This window comes from Chamaea fasciata, unplaced genomic scaffold (assembly GCF_029207755.1).
Source record: "Chamaea fasciata isolate MVZ Bird 193981 ecotype frontalis unplaced genomic scaffold, bChaFas1.0.hap1 SCAF_14, whole genome shotgun sequence".
Lineage (NCBI taxonomy): Eukaryota > Metazoa > Chordata > Aves > Passeriformes > Sylviidae > Chamaea > Chamaea fasciata.
Window position 1 is genome coordinate 8,723,410 of NW_027094099.1, and position 17,734 is coordinate 8,741,143.

Here is a 17,734-nt window from a genome sequence, read left to right on the forward strand (position 1 = left end):
GTGGCCACAGCACCAGGTAACAGGTTCTCTGTCCTGGCAGCCCTTGGGGGTGAAGAGCTGCATTTCCTGTGTTTAATTAATGCCTGTTCCTGGTTTTCAGGTAGATTAGATAAGTAGCTGTAGTGCATCGCAATCCCTGGGGCAAATCCAGAGTCCGACTGCCAGGGTTTCATGTACAGGTAAAACGCTTCTGGGAGCTGCTTTGTTGTGCCTCTGCCAGCTCCTTCCATCCTTTCTCCGCCAAGAGGCCCCCCCATCACCTCTGTGGGTGTCACACACAGGGCCCTTAGGCACCCTGGGCACCCTCTACCCCAGGACAACTGAGCAGGTGAGAGGAAACAGTGCCTGGAAATTGTCTGTAACACACACAGGGTGAGTCAAGGTGGGGCCTTACTAATACTAAAAGTGTTCTTAAGACTCTGAAATAACTAATGTTTTAATGTCTTGATTCATATTTTCACTTTATTACTTAGCAAAGTGACATTTTCCTGTATATTTTATGTATTTTTATTCATTACCATGTATATTTTGCTTCCCACTCTGCTTTTATTCCTCACACACTTGTAGTTTCATTCTTTCTTTGCATATTTTTACCCATCCTGCAAGGTGTGGCTTAGGGCTGGAACAGGGCAGTGTCCGGCTGAAGTGAAGCAGATAAAATTCCATGTTTTGCAGCTATTTTGTGCTGAGGAACCTGCACGTTTGAAGTTTTGTTTTTACATATTTCTTCAGTCAAAGTTTGAAAAGTCAAAACCTGGGCAGGCTTGGAGAAGGATCTTTTTAAGTGTAGTATGTGGGACATAAGTGGTAAAAAATCTGCATTCGGGACTCGGTTGCAATGTGGCTGGAGGCTTCTAAATCCCTGTGAATCCAGCAGGTGCTGCAGCTGCATGTAACCTTCACCCCACCCCTTCCTGCCCGGCAGTGAACTGCTGTGCTCCGTGGTGCAGGATGGCCTCAAACGGCTGGGCAGCACATAGAAAAGATGCATTCTCTTTGGCACACACCAGCAGCCTTGTTCCGCTTCTTGGGCTTTAACCCCAGCTGGCAAGCCAGCTCCTCACAGGGACTCGCTCCCCGCACACACAGATGGGGCAGAGCACCACAAGGGTGGAAGGCAGAAAACTCACAAGTCGAGATAAAGCCAGTTTAATAGGTAATGCAACAGCTGGGCAAGAAAGCAAAGAAAAGGAATTCATTCACCCCTTCCCGTGGGCAGGCAGGTGTCCAGCCATCTCCAAGAAAGCAGGGCTCCGCCGTAAGGAAGGGTTATTAGGGAAAACAAAAGAAACGTCGCTCTGAACACCCTGGCCCCTTCCCCCTCCTCCCCCAGCTTTACACACCGAGCATGGCACCACAGGGGCTGGGACATCCCCTGGGTCAGCTGGGATCAGCTGTTCTGCCTGGGTCCCCTCCCGGCTGCTTGTGCCCCCCCAGCTTCCTCAGGGGTGGGGCGAGGAGCGGGAAAGGCCTTGGCCCTGTGCAAGCTCTGCTCAGCAGGAGCTGAAACGTTTCTGTGTTATCAACACGTTTGTGTTTCCTGCACAGATCCAAAACATAGCCCTATATTGGCTACTGTGGAGAAAACAAAGTCTACCCCAGCCAAAAGCAGCACACTAATGTAGCTTGTAGTAAAGTGTTTAATAAAGTACAGTATCAGAAACAATAGTCTATTAGAAAAGCTCAAAAGGTGAATACCATATATATTGTATTTATTACATTTTCAGTGATAATTTAGAAGTGAAGGATTTCTGAAGGATCCAGCAGAGACAGAAACAACACAGAAACCAATTTTTGTCAGTTTTAAAACAGAGATGTGCAGTTGTTGAAAATACCTTTCTCACCAGGAAGAAAGCAAGCACTTTTATTTACTAATTATGGCTAAACCCACAGCAGTGCATGTCAAGTCCTAATGTGCTCCAAGTGTTCCCTGCAAAATAAGGACTGATGTGTGGTGCAGGTTGAAACTTGCGTCACTCGGTTTGATTTTATTTCGAGTAAGTCACAGCCCTTTAGGAATGCGGGGTGATTCATCAGGCTGGCTGTGTTTCACTGCCTGGTTCTGAAAGGTGTGATGTACTGATAGATGTTCATTCCATGTACCAGCAATGGAACCAGTATTTGAAGCATTCAAGTAACAAGTTTAGTGGGCTTGGGCAGGATGGAAAGTGAATTTAGTTTGAGGAACCGTAGCTGTGGTTTCTGGTCTATCTGTCAGAGACTTGCTCTGTTCTCAGCTACTCATCACGCTGCTTCAGTTATCTCTCCATGTGCACCCCAGGGATGCACAGCAGCAGGGTAAGCACAGAGCAAGTCCAAGAGTGTGCATACTCTGAAATACAATCAGGTCATACCCATTGTTGGGTTTGTGTTTTCCTAAGTTACGTCACTGATACTTTGTTGAAGCAATAAAATTTGCAAAATGGAGAGGTTAACAAATATCACCACACACTGTTCATAATCACTGGTAACTAGTTAATGATGTCTGCCCTTTAGTACCAGACTCGCGAGAGGATGAAGTAAGAAACTAACTTCCAATGAAAACTGAAATTATTCTTATACTAATCATCATATTGACAGGAGAAGAAAATTTGGGGTCTTTTTAAAAGTAGTCATTGGGGAAGGACAGTTTGTCCATTCTTGTTTTTTCAAATGCAGACCCTAGGTCACTATCACTTCCCCAGCTGTAAAGGTCTATGGTTAGTTACCATCCTCCTGATTTCTGTCATAAATCCAAATTGGGAAACAGTTTGCTTTTCCCATGTGATAGTCACATAAGAAAGGAAGTCAGAAGCTGTTGCACAATGCAACTGAGATCTATAGGGACATAAAGAAATTTGGATCTTTGGGAACAACAGCAAATAATAATAAACAAATGAGAGGGTTTAGATGAGAACAAATGCACTGATTTAAAATAACATTAATTCTTTTTCCTAATTATTTTCTCTATAGAGTTTCTAAGACTAGAGAAACTAGTCCTTAGTCTAGAACTAATCTAGATTTGTCAGAGGAAGCTTACATCAATTACATTTTTGAATACAGTTTTTATCTAAAAAAGAAAATCACCATTAGTGACTGATACTGCAATTCAATGATTCACATCAGGATGTGTATGAGCAGGCAGTGATGATGTATTTTGTGGATGCTAGAAAACATTCACTGGCTTATGTTTCATCAGTTTGCAAGGAGTTATTCTCTTACACCTCAGTGCTATCACATTCATGTAATACTGATTATCAGTAGTGCTCAGTTGACAATTTATGTTTTCCAGGGATTCCAGAGTTTACTTCAGTTGGCTGAAAACATTGCTCAAATCTCCTCCTCTTTCACCTCCAGCTGTGAGGAAGGAAATGACCCAAGGAGTGACTTAACACTTACAGGACTTTGTGCTGTGCAGGCAGTGCTCTAAATCAGCATCTCCATTCATTGGCAGGCAAATTCCAACCTCTGCATCAGATACCATTTTTTAACTGTACAATCTTAGAGATATCATAAGTTAAAAAAACAAATCAGAGAAGGGATAACCTCAATTATGAATGAAGACTAAGTAAAGAGTACAGGGCTTTCCTGGATTTCCTGCAGGTGATAGGTCTAAGGCCTTACATCTTCTGGGACTCTGTTTGAAATTTACCTTTCTAAATGCTTCTTTACCTTTGATCTTGCTTCGTCAGTTCTTCATACATAAAGTTATCCATTCACTTAAAGGTAAAAGACCACATAAACCATTCTTCCAAAACTTTGTTAGTTGAGGAAGAAGAATGAGGATGACATTTTTGTTCTTCCTTTTGATCCTTTGGGAAGTACCAAATTCCTGGCTAATGCTAGCATATACAGGCCAAAATAAAAAAGGAGTTCTCCAAGATAATACTGCTCAGCACAGAAACAGGGGTCAGAAATCAGACCACAGACTTGATATTCAGAATAGATTATTTAAGTCTTTCTGAAAAGTAGGGCCCATTTTCCTAAAAACATCTCCAGTTGCATACTTCGCTTTCCATACAAAATTACTTGAGTTGCTTTCTTTTTTTCTTTAGAGAAAGCAAGGGCTATTTACATTTGCTATCAGGATATTCACATCAGGAATTCAACTAATTATGCATGCACAATCATCAAATGGTGCAAAGAGAATGTTCACACATGCTAAAGAGGAGAATTCAGCTCTGTAATATGGAAGGCAATTGTAATGTCTAAGATTTATCAGTTAGCTAAGGACACTACAGTCCAAGTTACAGAATACTACATAAAGAAAGAAAGGATCAAAAAAAAGATGTTAGTATTTAAAACCAAAATAAATGAATATAAAATAATATTAAGATTAATGAAAACTTTAATAGGTAAATTATTTTCAAATATTTTATTTAGAGAACTATGAACTATTTTCTCATAATGCCCTTTACATAGTTGCATCTATAGAAAGCTTGTTGAGTGAAAGCAAAAAAATGTAGCATTAAAAGAAATTTCCATCAGGAATTATTGTTTTAGCTACAAAAGTAAACAAAACACAAACAATAAATCAGAGAGCATTACAGAAATATTTATGTTATCAAATAGAAATTCAGTGTAAGAATTTGGTGTTTAGGGTTGATTTGTGAATGTAGGAAAACACAGTATGCAGAAAGTGAATGGAGCACTACAGCTCTTCATTTCTGTCTGGAGTTGTCAGTACAATGTAAACAGAGCATTTCTAATGATTTCCTCAAATTAACAGATTGTAAGTCATTGAGCCAGGAGTGGGGGAAACTAGACTAGATTTCTACAGGTTTGGCAGTCACTAACTTTTTACAGGCTGCCATAGATGCGTTTAATTACATCAGCCTCTTCCTTGTCCAGGATGCCCTTGTCCACATAAGCATCAGCTTGCTGATCAATGAAATCTCTCAGCTTTGAAAGATCATAGTCTGAAAAACAAGAATTCATTTGCACAATGAGTCATTGCCATCATACTGCTTCACCTAAGAAACAATGTCATTGTAAAGTTTATCCAACCAAAGAGCTTTATCAAACATGAAGAGAATTCTCTCTAAGTGCAACCTGTTAAACCATTAAAAAACCCAGAACAGCTGCAGAGTCTTTCTACACACCACGGTGCTTTTAATATCCCAGAGGAATAATCATCTCTTGCTCTTGATTGACTGCTGTCAAATGCTAAAGGAAGAGTATTTTCTGGTCCAGGGATTTGATGTTCTATTTTGCACAGCAAAAGCTGTTGTGCTCTATTATTTTCACAACTGTCATGGAATCAAAAGAAAGTATTAAATGGATTATTTCTAGTTGAAATCCCAGTAAAATTCCCACTTACTACCACTGTAGTGGAAATTCATGAAAGCAACTCTGAAAATAGATCAAAAATAATACCATTATTTACCTTGATACAGAACATAATATTCTGGTTTGAAAACTACTGCAGTGAGCAGTCTTTGTGACACAGTGTTAGTGTCAGTTTTTGACAATCCTCCTCTGTCAATCTGCAACAGAGAAAGATCCTTCCTCCTTTTCCAATAGATGGGTGCATCTACGCAGCCTGACTCACACCATATGCATTAAATAGACTTCTCTTATGCTGGAAAACATCACTATTTTCCAGGAAAAGAATTCTACTGCAAAGCAATTTTTCAAATAACATAGAAAGGTAACCTATTGTGTAGTCGTGACTCTGGCAGCAGATTCAGTATATTCACACACAAACACAATAAAGTTTCAGTTCATAATTAGTTGCATAAATGTAAAGCTTGATTTGCTAGAATCAGAAGAAGAATATCAATGTTTCAAGGGTTCATACTAAGTTAAATGAATTAGTATCTTTCACAAGAATGAATACATTTTGAATTTTTCAGTATAAATTATTCCACAAAAGGAGCTTTCAGAATACATTAAAACTGATTTTGCAATGTCCAATGTTTAACATCTCACCGCAGTATGTGAAAGCATCTTCTGTCAAACTGTGCATTGTTAACAAAACAGACAATAATGAATTTGCGGTTTTTTTACGTTTCAAAAATTGACCAAAATGGGATAGAAATAGAATGATTTAAGAAGCAAATTGATGCTTATGATCATTTTTATAACAGCATAAGGCAATTTCAAATGAGTAATGCAGAAAATTGATATTCAACACTCCCCACTCCTGCAGAGGTGTCCTCTCCATATCTGTGTTAGCAGGAATTTTGCCATTTGCTGTAGTGAGGCGAGGATTTCTTGTCTGGTGTGTTACTGTCATTACTTAAGAGAATGTAACCTGCTTGTGTCTCCACCCTGTATGAGTAATAGGGACAAGTAGTATTGAGCAATTTTGTAATTGGGATGAGAGATTTCATTCATGTTGACAGAATGAGGATCTCCAGTGAAAGATACCAAGGAATGGAAATGAATGAAGAACAAATACGAAATTAACTTAATATCCACATTTTTCACATTAAAATCTTCATGCTTATTTTACTTCTAGAATACTGTTTCTAACTCTAAGATTATTATGTGGAGATGTGAAGGTTTAATTACTAAACATCCTGTATGGGATTACAACCATTATGATATTATCCAATTCGGGCTAATTTGTAAATCTCACAGCAATTTAAATTTTTTTTTCTAGAAATTGATAACTGCCAATTTCTAATACTCATTTTAAATCTATTGTAATTAGAAAAATCAGCTTTGGGTGCTGATTCACTGCAACAGCTGCAGCATTACATGGAGCTGTGAAACAGCTCCAGTAAATGAAGTGAGCTCTTGCTTGCATATTCAGATCAAGCCATTTGCCATTGAAATTAATGATAGGATTTGCTTTCATTTCTAAATGGCTGCTGTTAGTGTGATGAAGCTCTGAACTACCTAAGTATTTGTTGAACAATCCACACATGCTCTTTGCATGTATCAGTTAAATGCTCAGTTCTGCAATGGTTTCAAGCATCAAGCCAGCTCTGGGAGATGTGAAGGGCAGGCCTGTGGAGCCTGTGGGTTGTAAACAAGCAAAACAAACTTTGGACACAAAAGGCAATGAGCCCAAAATCCAGGCTTTTGATGTGTTTAACTTGAAATCATCCCAGCCACTCAAGCTTACCAGCCTCCTTAATAGACAGCTGATACTTCCAAACTGCAGAAATGCAAATCAGCATTTCCAGGGTTATTAGTCATTGAATGAATAATATCTACTGAAATTCATACAAAATGAAGGACCCACAAGCATTTGCCTGAAGAAAACCAAAATCTCTTCAAGGATATTCAGTGAGTAAACCAATCCATGAGTAGGGTTGGCAAAGTCTGGCCATTTTAATCCATGAATTACTTTGAGAATCCCTTTTCTGCCAGCCCCCAGGTGCCAGCTGGAAGTGGAGAAATGATTGATGACCACAGCAACACCACCTCATCTTGCACTGAAGAAACACTGCAATGCATTCACGGTTAGATAAGCTTACCCTGACTGTACTTAACATCATCCCAGGGGAACTGAATTAGCATTTTACAAAAATAAAGAGTATGAAAAGGCACAATAAAGATGATGTACCAGAAGAGGAAGAATACTATTCTAATTTTATCATAACTTACACTCACTTTAAGGCCTATTTCCATTGCCAGAGCACAATGAAGATATTTTAGTGCAAATGAAAATCCATCTACACAGATATATATATATATATATATATATATGTCTTACTGCATTCACAGGCAGATGAAATGCTATTGATCTGCAGTCACAGCCATTTTCAGACTGCAGCAGTGCAGAAGAAAGATTACTACAAAGAGGAGCAAGGGGCTGCTCTGGCAGTATGTGTGATACAGAGATATAATCACACATGATGGAGATCTAATTACTACAATGAGTATATTGCTAAACAGAACCTTTAATTAAAATTGGCAGGAAAACTCTTGAGCAAATATGTAGGCCTGCTGCTAACTTCCATGGCTGCCAATGTGTAGAAATGATTTGAGAGACAGGAATTTTTTTATGGTCTTTCCTATTACAATTTTTGTAGAGAAAAATGAATATGTTGGGCTGTAGGCACGCAGTCATCTCTGAAATGGAATTCATACACACTTCAACTCACAGGGAGGATGGACAGATTACCCAGGGCTAATCGCATCTCAGATCACCCTCTGCTTGGCTGGTGCGAGAAGGATCCTTCTCGCCAGGCGCCAGTCATAGCCCAGGGATGGATCCCCTGGCTAGGAACCTTCACTTCCAGAGCAGGCAATGGCAGAACACACAGCTATGGCTGGGAATAGGGAGAAGAGGCTGGTTTAATGTAAGAACTTGAGGGGAAAGATGGTATGGATAAATAAAGATCTGCGAGAAATAAAGGCGAAATCCTGCTGCTGTTCTGTCCCTGCCGGCAGCTCTCACACAGCCCTGCCTCTGAGCAAGAGGCAAATGGTGGGACAGCTGGTGAGCAAACCCTGTGCAGCTGCTTCAGGCACTGCTCCCTTCTACACAGCTTTGCATGTGAGAGCTACAAGTCATTCGAGTTGATTTGGGCTGTAATCCAATGTATTACAGTGCTACTGACAGAAGTTTGCATCTCAACTGTTCCTGGTGATGGAACAGGACTCATTGCTCTTGGTGCAGGCATGCTAGCCAGATGCACCAAGCTTCTCTAGACATGTCCAGACATTTCAAATGCATCTCATCTACAAAGTCATTAATTAAGCAACATGATGAGCTAAGAAATGAAGCACTAGACAAAGTTGACACAGCTACCTGGTGACAGGCAGACAGACCACCAGGACTGTGTGGACAGCACATGACTGACCCTGCTGGTCAGACTCTGTGGGTTTTGTGGCCAGGGGCCATTCGAACCAGTTTACATTAATCTACCTTAGTTCACTATTTATGTTCATTGGCTTAACTTTTACATGACCTGTATTATTTAACTCTAACCTCTATTATTTAACACCACTAATGATCACTATAATCTACACAAACAGTTTCACATTACTATTATTTAAGGTATAACACAATGTTAAGTCACATAACACAATATGAATTACTTCCTTTTTAATGCATATGGTGCCCACCCCAATGTCAAGGCCTTTTACTTCATACCTTCTTTGTTACCTTGTTTATTGTGTTTTTTCAGCCATTCTATGTTCTTCCTGATTGCTTCCAAATATGCTTCAGATTTCCCTGGAGGAAAGGACGAGAGAGAAATCAAGCACTTACATCAATGATTGATGCAGCTTGCTTAACTGGGTGAAGCTGGTCACAGCAAAGGCAGATTAAAACTATTCTTAGTTTCTGTTTAAAACCTGAGTCCTGTCAAACTCAGTCAGGCAAAATTCCCACAGATGGTTAGCAGGTGTTGCCTATGCAAGATTAGTCATGTACAAACTCAGGATCATGGCTTTTTTTGATCTTTATAATAACTTTTGGTGGCATCCACAGAAACTGCATATGTGGATGAAAAACAACCTATAGCTTTTTGATCATCATAATTTTTCAGCAAAGAAAAAGCTGTTGAGATAGCAAGGAATGACATAATTAGGGCTGAGAGCTTTCAGTATCAAAACTCCTCCATACAGTAGTACTAGCAGCATACAGCAAACCTAAAATTGTGATGTTTTGGAAAGACAACTTGAAATATAGTTACTATTTTTACTGAGAAAAAGGATGTATTAAAATTACCATGAAAACTCCTTGTTATTGCTGAAATTTAAAGTGATGGCTATTTTTGGACCAGAAAGCACACAGGAGAGAATTAGTACAAGGATTACCTAATAAGGCCCCTAAGGAAATATTCCAGCTAATGGATTTTGAATTCTTAACTTGGCTGGAGCTTTATTGATGTAATGTTCTTACATTTGTCAGGAACAAAAACCTAGTGTGATTAGTGTGTAGAAGGTTACTACTGCCAACTATGCATGTCTGCGCCTGTTAATAAGTGGATACAGTATTAGATTAGATTCATTTTTTCATATATTCATAGTATTAGATACACTATGAATACATATATTCATAGTATTAGATTAGATACATTTTTGACCTGGGAGTGCAGTAACTTTACAGTAAGTTACTCTGTGAAAGAGCAAGGGCATTGAATGCATGAGACAAAGAACTAAATACTGATCCAATTTAAATTCATAAATAGCCATTGGGCTGAAGATAAAGGAAAATAATCTGAACCAAACTGAAAAGACAAATCTTCAAGAGTTGACCAAAATGTGTTATTTATCACTTCCCACGGGTATTGAGATAACTTTACTGTGAAATCAGACAGCCATCTTGAGCTATTTTCCTCTTCCATGTTGAAATAAATAAGCTGCTGGAAAAAATGTCACCTTCCCTCTGTGAGTGGCTGCCCACAGAGCTGAACTGATGGACTACAATCTACTGCAGTCCTGATTTCTGTAATTCATTACTGAGCAGCCTGAGTGAAAACACTGCAAAAAGCATGAGCATCACACAGCACTGGTGCAAAAGAAGCAATTTTGTTTAACCAACTGATTACAAAACATAGATACTTGTGCTGGACCCTTTCCAATAAGAACTCACCAAAAGGTTTCTGCACCAACAAACATTTTACTTCAAGAGTTCAACACAATAAGGAGGAATGATGTCCCCTGCATATTTGTTTTCAGCTGATTTGCACCCAGGTGACTTCAGCCAGCACAGTGTAATTTAGCACGTGGCATTATTTGTCATGCTGAGGCATGACAAAAATAACTGTACTACTGTGCTACATTTGCTTAGGGAGACACTAACTTACTGCTGTAATGTTTTCAAAGTTATGTAAAACAGGTTAATTACTGATAACCTTTAACCTCTGGCAGTGGGAAATGTAAACCGTGACATTGCAGAACTGTTCACTGCCTTTCAGTACCAGGTTGTTCTAACACAAGCTATAGAAATCAAAGGGCCCACTCAGATTATTGAATATTCATTCTGGCCATCCATTTTCACTGAAAAGCCACATGCAAAGAAGCAAAATCTCTCTGCACTACTGCATCAAACTTGCATTTCATATTGTTCTAAAAGGGTCTGTGAATTCTGTGAATGTCTGCCCAGCAAGGGATGTAGTGTCATATACTTAAAACTTGGCAGATAAGTACACTTCTGAATCAAGCTGTTGTGCGCTGACTCCCAGTGACTACAGACTGAAGATATTTATGCTAACACCATGGAAAATCAATACCAAAGAGAGGAAAAGACTCCAATCACTTGGAGCACACATAGTAGGAAAGCAATATTCTGTACCTCTAGATTCTTCACTGTTTCCTGCTGCATTTTGTCCTTCATTTTTTGTAGAATCCTTTGAAACTTCATATTCCTTTTCCATTTTAGCTGCTTCTTCCTTTGTACTGTCTGCTTCTTCACTACTCTTGTCTAAAGAAATAACAAAAGCAAACAATTTTGTATCAAATGTACTGGGAGCATTTCTCAATTACCACACCACAGTCTTGCCAAGTAAAGCATTTTGACTGCTGGTTGAGGAAGAGCCTCATTGGAGCCTGTCACAAAGTGCTTTCTAAAGGTCATCTCTACTCCAGACCCCTGGAAAGAGGAATGCCAGTTTCTGCTCTCACAAACAACAGCTGGATACAGGTGACTGCAATGCAAAGGCACATTTTGTGCAGAGAAAAATTCTATTAAACTTGCATTTGCTATATTCAAAGTTGACAGATAATGCTTTTTCATTATTGTTTAGTATTAAAAAGCACTGATACAGCTTGCTTTTGTATATGTGTAATGTCTGGACTCCAATGAATAAAAAGAGAGTGAATATACTTCTCAAAGACTGGACAATTAAGTGAAAATCTCTCTCTTGTTGTGTGCTTAGACAACGGAGCTGTGGCTTGGTACAGGTCCTTGAGAGACTGTGGCTTTAACAAGCAGTGTGGCTGCTAAAGCAATTAGCATGATTTTAACTGAATAGGTTAAAAAATGTGTTATTCCAGGAAAGAAAATTGTAGAGTAAGTACCTGCCGTTAGTTTTGTCCTGGTTTTAGTGGAAGGGTTCTCCAGCTTCTTCTTTGTCTGCTCAGCTATCATTGTATCTAAGTTTTCTAGAAATCAAGGCAAAACAAAACCAAACCCCAGTTATTCCTCAATGGATAAGATGCAGAATCCATACTATATTGTCCCCAACACCAGTCTGAATGGTAAGCAGAAATCTAAAAGAACAGTTAATGCAGAGCCAATGCTAAAATAACAAATACCTATATTGAATATTGATCAATCTTGTTTGAAAAAAATAACAACTGAATCATGACAATAAGAGTACCAAATATGCATAAAGTCAGTAAAAGTGTGCATCAAATTCTATATTTCAGTCACGTAAGTCACAAAATACAGATGACTACCTGAAGCAATTTATTCTGATGAAAGCAATGAAAGGCTTTAATTAACTTCTCAAAAAACACAAGACTATGAAATATGTGCTTCATCCTGGTGGGAAAACACTATCCCAAACTGCCTATGTGTCTCGATTTTATATGGTTTCATTAGAAAAAGTCTAGTAAGGGGTTTTAAATTATATTTAGATGAAATAAACATGTAAATTGAAGAGATCAAAACAAATACTTTCTAAAGCTGCTGAAGTCAAGCATTTACCTGAAAACCAACTAGACAGCTGTGGCCATGTATACAGCTCTAGAAGACTAGAAAATGTATTTCTATGCAAATTTCAGGACTGAATTAACCTAATTTGAAAGTAAAAACTCCTCTTCATAAGGATGTTTCAGATATAAACATTGTATGCTTATGTGGGAAAGAGAGTCCTTTTGATACCACACTTAGTAGATATTCAAAATTCAGATCACCATACAACCTGCCATGTTTCCTCAATCATATTATGGACATGGTGTAGAATTTTCCTTCCTTTTATTAGCTTTTTAAAGGTTCAATTAAACATGCATTCAAAATTTCATACATACTATCTTGTTGCTGGGTATTTTTGAGAGACTTAGTTTTGAAATTTGTCAGAATTCCTTTTATGTAAACAGCTGAAATATTCAATGTGAAATGTAAGAACTGCAGCAGAATAGATATAATAAGGCTAATAATATTTTAAATCATATTTTCTGTATAAGGCCAGTATTTTATCCATCTGCTGGGAGCATTTTTTTCCATTAGAATGATACTCAGCACTGAAATATAAGGAGTATTTTTTTAGCAAGCATATTTCTCTTTGTGGCACATCACCATAAGCAATTGTCCCTCCCATCTGATGAGAAATCACATAATCCTGTCTGTCTGCCTCCTCTATATTTTGTTATTTACATAAAATTAAAATGTAAGCAGTATTTGTTGGCACCCTGCCTGATTGCACCCTCCCAATTCTACATCACACCATGGGGTTTTTTGTGAATATTTTCATTTGCTACATATCCCTTTAATGTGATTTCTGACCTTGCTCCATATGCCCTAAACAAAACAGGTCTGGGCTGTGCTACAAGCTGGGTCAGACATCCTGGTGAAATAAAAAACAAGCCAGAATTATAGTGGTGGCATTGATGCCTCACTAATCACTTGATCCAAAGCTTATTGAAAGCTTTCAGTTCATCTTAAGATTCCAGTTTTCATCCTGAATCAGTACCATACTAGTATTTTAACAGCAATATAAGGATTTCTCTGTTGTAAGAGACAGAGTTTTCAGGATAAGGTTACACAGTTAAGAGCTTAAAAACCCTTTGTAAAATCAAGCAAATAGATTATTCTCCTTCACTAAATTCATGCAAATGCAAAATGTCACTGATTTTGGAGCTTAATTCAGCGTATTCCATTAAATTAGGTTTAATTTTAAGCCTAAACATGGTATTTTAAAAAATAAAAGTATTTAAAAATTTTAAATATTACCTATATGTAAGTGCATTGATTCATAAGTGCCTTTCATGTTCTTCCTTAAAAGTGTCTGCATTTAGGCAGTAAGTTTCTATTAGCAAGAAACAAAAAGACTCCATTATAATGTGCCAATGCATCTTCAGATTTAAATGTCTGATACTAATATTTCCAAAAGTTTTTGTTTAGTCGATAGATTGTAGTGTTTGAAAGTTGTACACATATCCACATAAAGCATGTGGTACTGCAGGCAATGGGATTTATACTCCTCCATTATTCATTCACTTCTATAAATAGCATCAGGAATTGTACAGTTTCTCTGAGTCCTTTGATTTGAGTAACAATTTAATGTGAGTTCACTATCACTCCTTTGTGAGTACAGAATTGTTTTCCAGCCCCATGAGACGTAATAAGGCAATGCTGACCACTAATGACCTGAGCTGCGCCACTAAAGCCAGACTGAATATGATAACCACTGTGTTCCATTTTCAGAGCTTTGCTTTGTCAGTAAGGATGTGGACAAACTTACAAGACAGCCCTTGTAACAGGCACTACATTTTACAGGAGAAGTGGTGAAGTTACCTTGCCAGCTGGATGGCACATCAACACAGATCTGAACATTTATAATCAGTGATATTTCCTGAGTGACAGAGTCCGTGTTTGAGGGGCTTGACTGATGTGCCTACATGTGTACCCTAGAGAGAATATTGCCAGATAATCCCAGTTCTTCCTGAACAGGATTTATTGTCCTTGCTCCGCTTCAAAATTAATGCTTTAACAGCTGGTGTTGTTTCAAAACATATTTGTATTTGCCATGTGTGGCCAGGCCAGGGCTGAGCAGTGTTTGCTCTGAGTTACCCTGATGGAGTGAATCATCTTCTCGAGTGAGCTGAGCCTGGCCAGCAGCTAAGCAACCGCCTGTCCCAGCCTAGGTCTAACAAGGATTGATTACTTTTCCGGTGTCGTTTCCTTAGCAACCTAATTTGCACAGAGGAAGAGCTTAGGAAGGTACTGACCTTTCCACAGAGCTGGCCACTTATTTGAAATGGCACTAATTAAAACAACAGGACAATAACTACTGAGCTAATGGAAGTGACCTACGCTGGTAAATAGGTCAATGCCCCGGCGGCAGCTTTCCACGGAGCAGGATAATCTCATCATCCGAGCAGACACCCGGAGTCACAAGATCTGGTTCCTGCCTTGCCTCACTTTCTAACTTGCTCTTTGATCTGGGATGACTCACTGAAGCATTCATGCTGCAGGAGGGCTTCTGTTTCGAGTAGGCTTTCTGAGACATCCTAGGCCCAGTTCCTACACACTGATAGATGCTCTCAATTCCACCTGAAAATGCAAATTTCCAGCATTTTTGAAACTCTAAAGTCCTTCAAGTTGGGCATCCAAAAATCTGAACTGCATAAAACCAGCATGTTATATCTGTACTGTGGTAACACCCTCTAAATCCATGGGAAAAGATACTACATGGATAACTATTAGAAATTAAATTACTTTGTTCTTAGAGAGGCAGAAACTAATATATCCATCTGAGTAATGGAATTGGTGATGGAAGCCTGACATGGACCTTTCTCAATAGACAGATTCATGGTGTCTTCCAGACTCTAGCAAATTTTCCCGCAAAGTGCTTTTTCTTCTTCATAATTGCCCTGTACCTGGGAGGCAGTTTCACATTCTATCCTCATCAAATTGACTGAAGCTGAGATTCTATGTAATTAAATTTCCACAGAAAGACTTGCTTTGCTTTTCTGTTTTCATACAGCATAAAAAGACTGTGTTTATTAAAGGAGAAAAGGGATCATCAAGGTATCTGAGATCACTTTTAATGTTAGTTAAAAAATTCGTTTATTTAATGAGTTCATACACTCTTAACTGCTTCAGCTGGAAGGCTTTGTGCTGATGACTGCTTGTGTGAGATGCACATATTTCAGGCATTAAAGAAACACAGTTATCAAGGGCTTTTCTGTCTCCTGAAGTAGATGATCCTTAAGAGTTTGCAAGGCCATTTTCCATCTGTGAAAAATCTCTGGACATCTCAGCATTTGCTTGGGACTATTCTATGAGAAGAGCAGATTTGATTAATTCTTTGGACAAGTACGTGTCCAAGAGCTGTCAATATCCATTGGATTTTGCCCAGTGTAGCCAAAAGCAGAGTTGACCTTTGGTCAGCTACAGCTGTATCAAGCATATGTCACATAAACTGCTAAAACTGTGACAAACAAGAGAAATCCCTCCATTGTAGAATTACAGATGGGTCTCAGCCTTGCAAATCTCCTGCTGCTCTCTAACTCCCTGCCTTTCATGTCAAGATAGGGAATTTTCCTTCTGAATCTTCCTGTTTGACTGATTTGTTGTGATGGAGTGTCTGAAGCCTAATGCTGCCATGAGGTCAGGTGAAAAGTCCCAGGTCATGGCATGACTTGTAAAGGGATTACAGGTGAGATGGTCAGAGTGATTTGAAATTCGGACAGCAACAGTATCACTTGGCAATCAGGTTAAAAGCAGCTCCAAAAGTAAAACACAATTAAATAGATGTGCTTTGAGGTAAACATAGCTCTGACCAAGTCTCCTTTATCATCCTTAGTAAATTCCCTACCTCACAGACTATTTCTCAGATTTATCCTTTTAATATTCCACAGGCATTTCTTTTGCATTACTGCAGGTCTCTTAAAGCTGTGTGGTGCAGTCCTTTGCTAATCCTTTCCCATCCTGGAGCTGCTCCATGGCCTGTGCACACATTTTATGTGTTTTCACAGCATGCCCTTTATGAGCATGATGGTTTGGAACTGAAGCAGCACAGAGCTGCCTCTCCTGCAGGAGTGGGATGGAGTTTTAAATGTTCAGTGACACCTTCTTTACCCCACACCCACAAAATCATCTCAAATCACAACTTAGGGTCTCAGTGCTCAACTGTCAACAGAGAGGCACTGAATTCAGAAAGGGGGGGGAGATATGGAGCTATTAAATACTGTGAGAAAAAATAAAAGTATTGCCCTCCTTTAGAAACACAAACCACTTAGGAGGATGCAAAACCTAGACTTTGAGGAACCAAGCAATATATCTGTCAAATAAGATACTATGAGGAGATGGAGATTTCCATTCAGTTGGGAAAGCACAGAAGAGAGAGTAAAGGGAAATGGTAGAAGAGGCAATATATTTGCAAGAAATAACTGCAAATTTAAATGGTAGATAGTGATAAGCAAAGGAATGAACTGTAAAGTATTTGTTTGGATTCTTGAACACGTGATTTGATAGTCATGTAATGTGGTGGGAAAAGAAATTAGTGATACTAAAACTCTTGGATCTCTCCCAAAACATATCTGAGAAGATTTAGAACCTGTGGATATGGAAAATACTATGCCCTCACATACAATGTCACCCTCAGGTGATGCCCAGTTTCCTATAGTGTGTAGTGGTCCTGGTTTTTGAGAATTGTGAGGTCACAGACTTTTCACACCATAGCCACCCATTTGTTTTATTATACAGTGAGAGTCTGGCTGGGGGAAAATAGGAGATAAGATCTAAGTAATGGGGAAAAAATACATTCATGTGTTTGTTTAAATGCAGAAGTAGCAGGGGACAGACATGGAGGAGGTTACAGAAAGAACAGCTATAAAGGTGCAGTGATGTCTGCAATCAATATACTTCCTAGATTCCAGTCTTGCCTGAGATCTTTGCACATTCTGTCCCCACATCATTTTATCTTATCTCCATGCAAATTCATCTTGGGTTTAACTATTTGCATATACTTTACATAATCACTGCTGCTCCTCAGTATTCACCCCACTCTCACCATCTGAGGTGTCTCTGATTTCTACTTTTCAGATATAGTACAGTATGCTGGCATCTGTGTGACCTTAGTTCATCAGATAAAAAATAAGTAGCAGAGAAAAGAGCTGCCTGAAATCAAATAGCTCCCACTGGCAGCTGTATGCATCATTCACATGATAAATACTG

General features: G+C 38.8%; 1 protein-coding gene across 2 annotated transcripts in view; it reads right to left on the bottom strand.

Moving 5' to 3' along the window:
* Window positions 1-1,622: 1,622 nt before the first annotated feature.
* SCG3 (secretogranin III) overlaps window positions 1,623-17,734 on the bottom strand; it is a 28,282-nt gene continuing 12,170 nt past the window's right edge. Inside the window, exons 9-12 of one of the 2 annotated variants that reach the window (XM_066196388.1) lie at window positions 11,908-11,991; window positions 11,183-11,311; window positions 9,047-9,115; window positions 1,623-4,898 (exon numbers count right to left, since the gene is read on the bottom strand). In XM_066196388.1, the coding sequence (XP_066052485.1) occupies window positions 4,780-4,898; window positions 9,047-9,115; window positions 11,183-11,311; window positions 11,908-11,991 (401 nt within the window). In that variant the 3' untranslated portion in view covers window positions 1,623-4,779. Of the gene's footprint in view, window positions 4,899-9,034; window positions 9,116-11,182; window positions 11,312-11,907; window positions 11,992-17,734 lie in introns of both variants that reach the window. The other variant, XM_066196387.1, reaches the window with a different exon arrangement.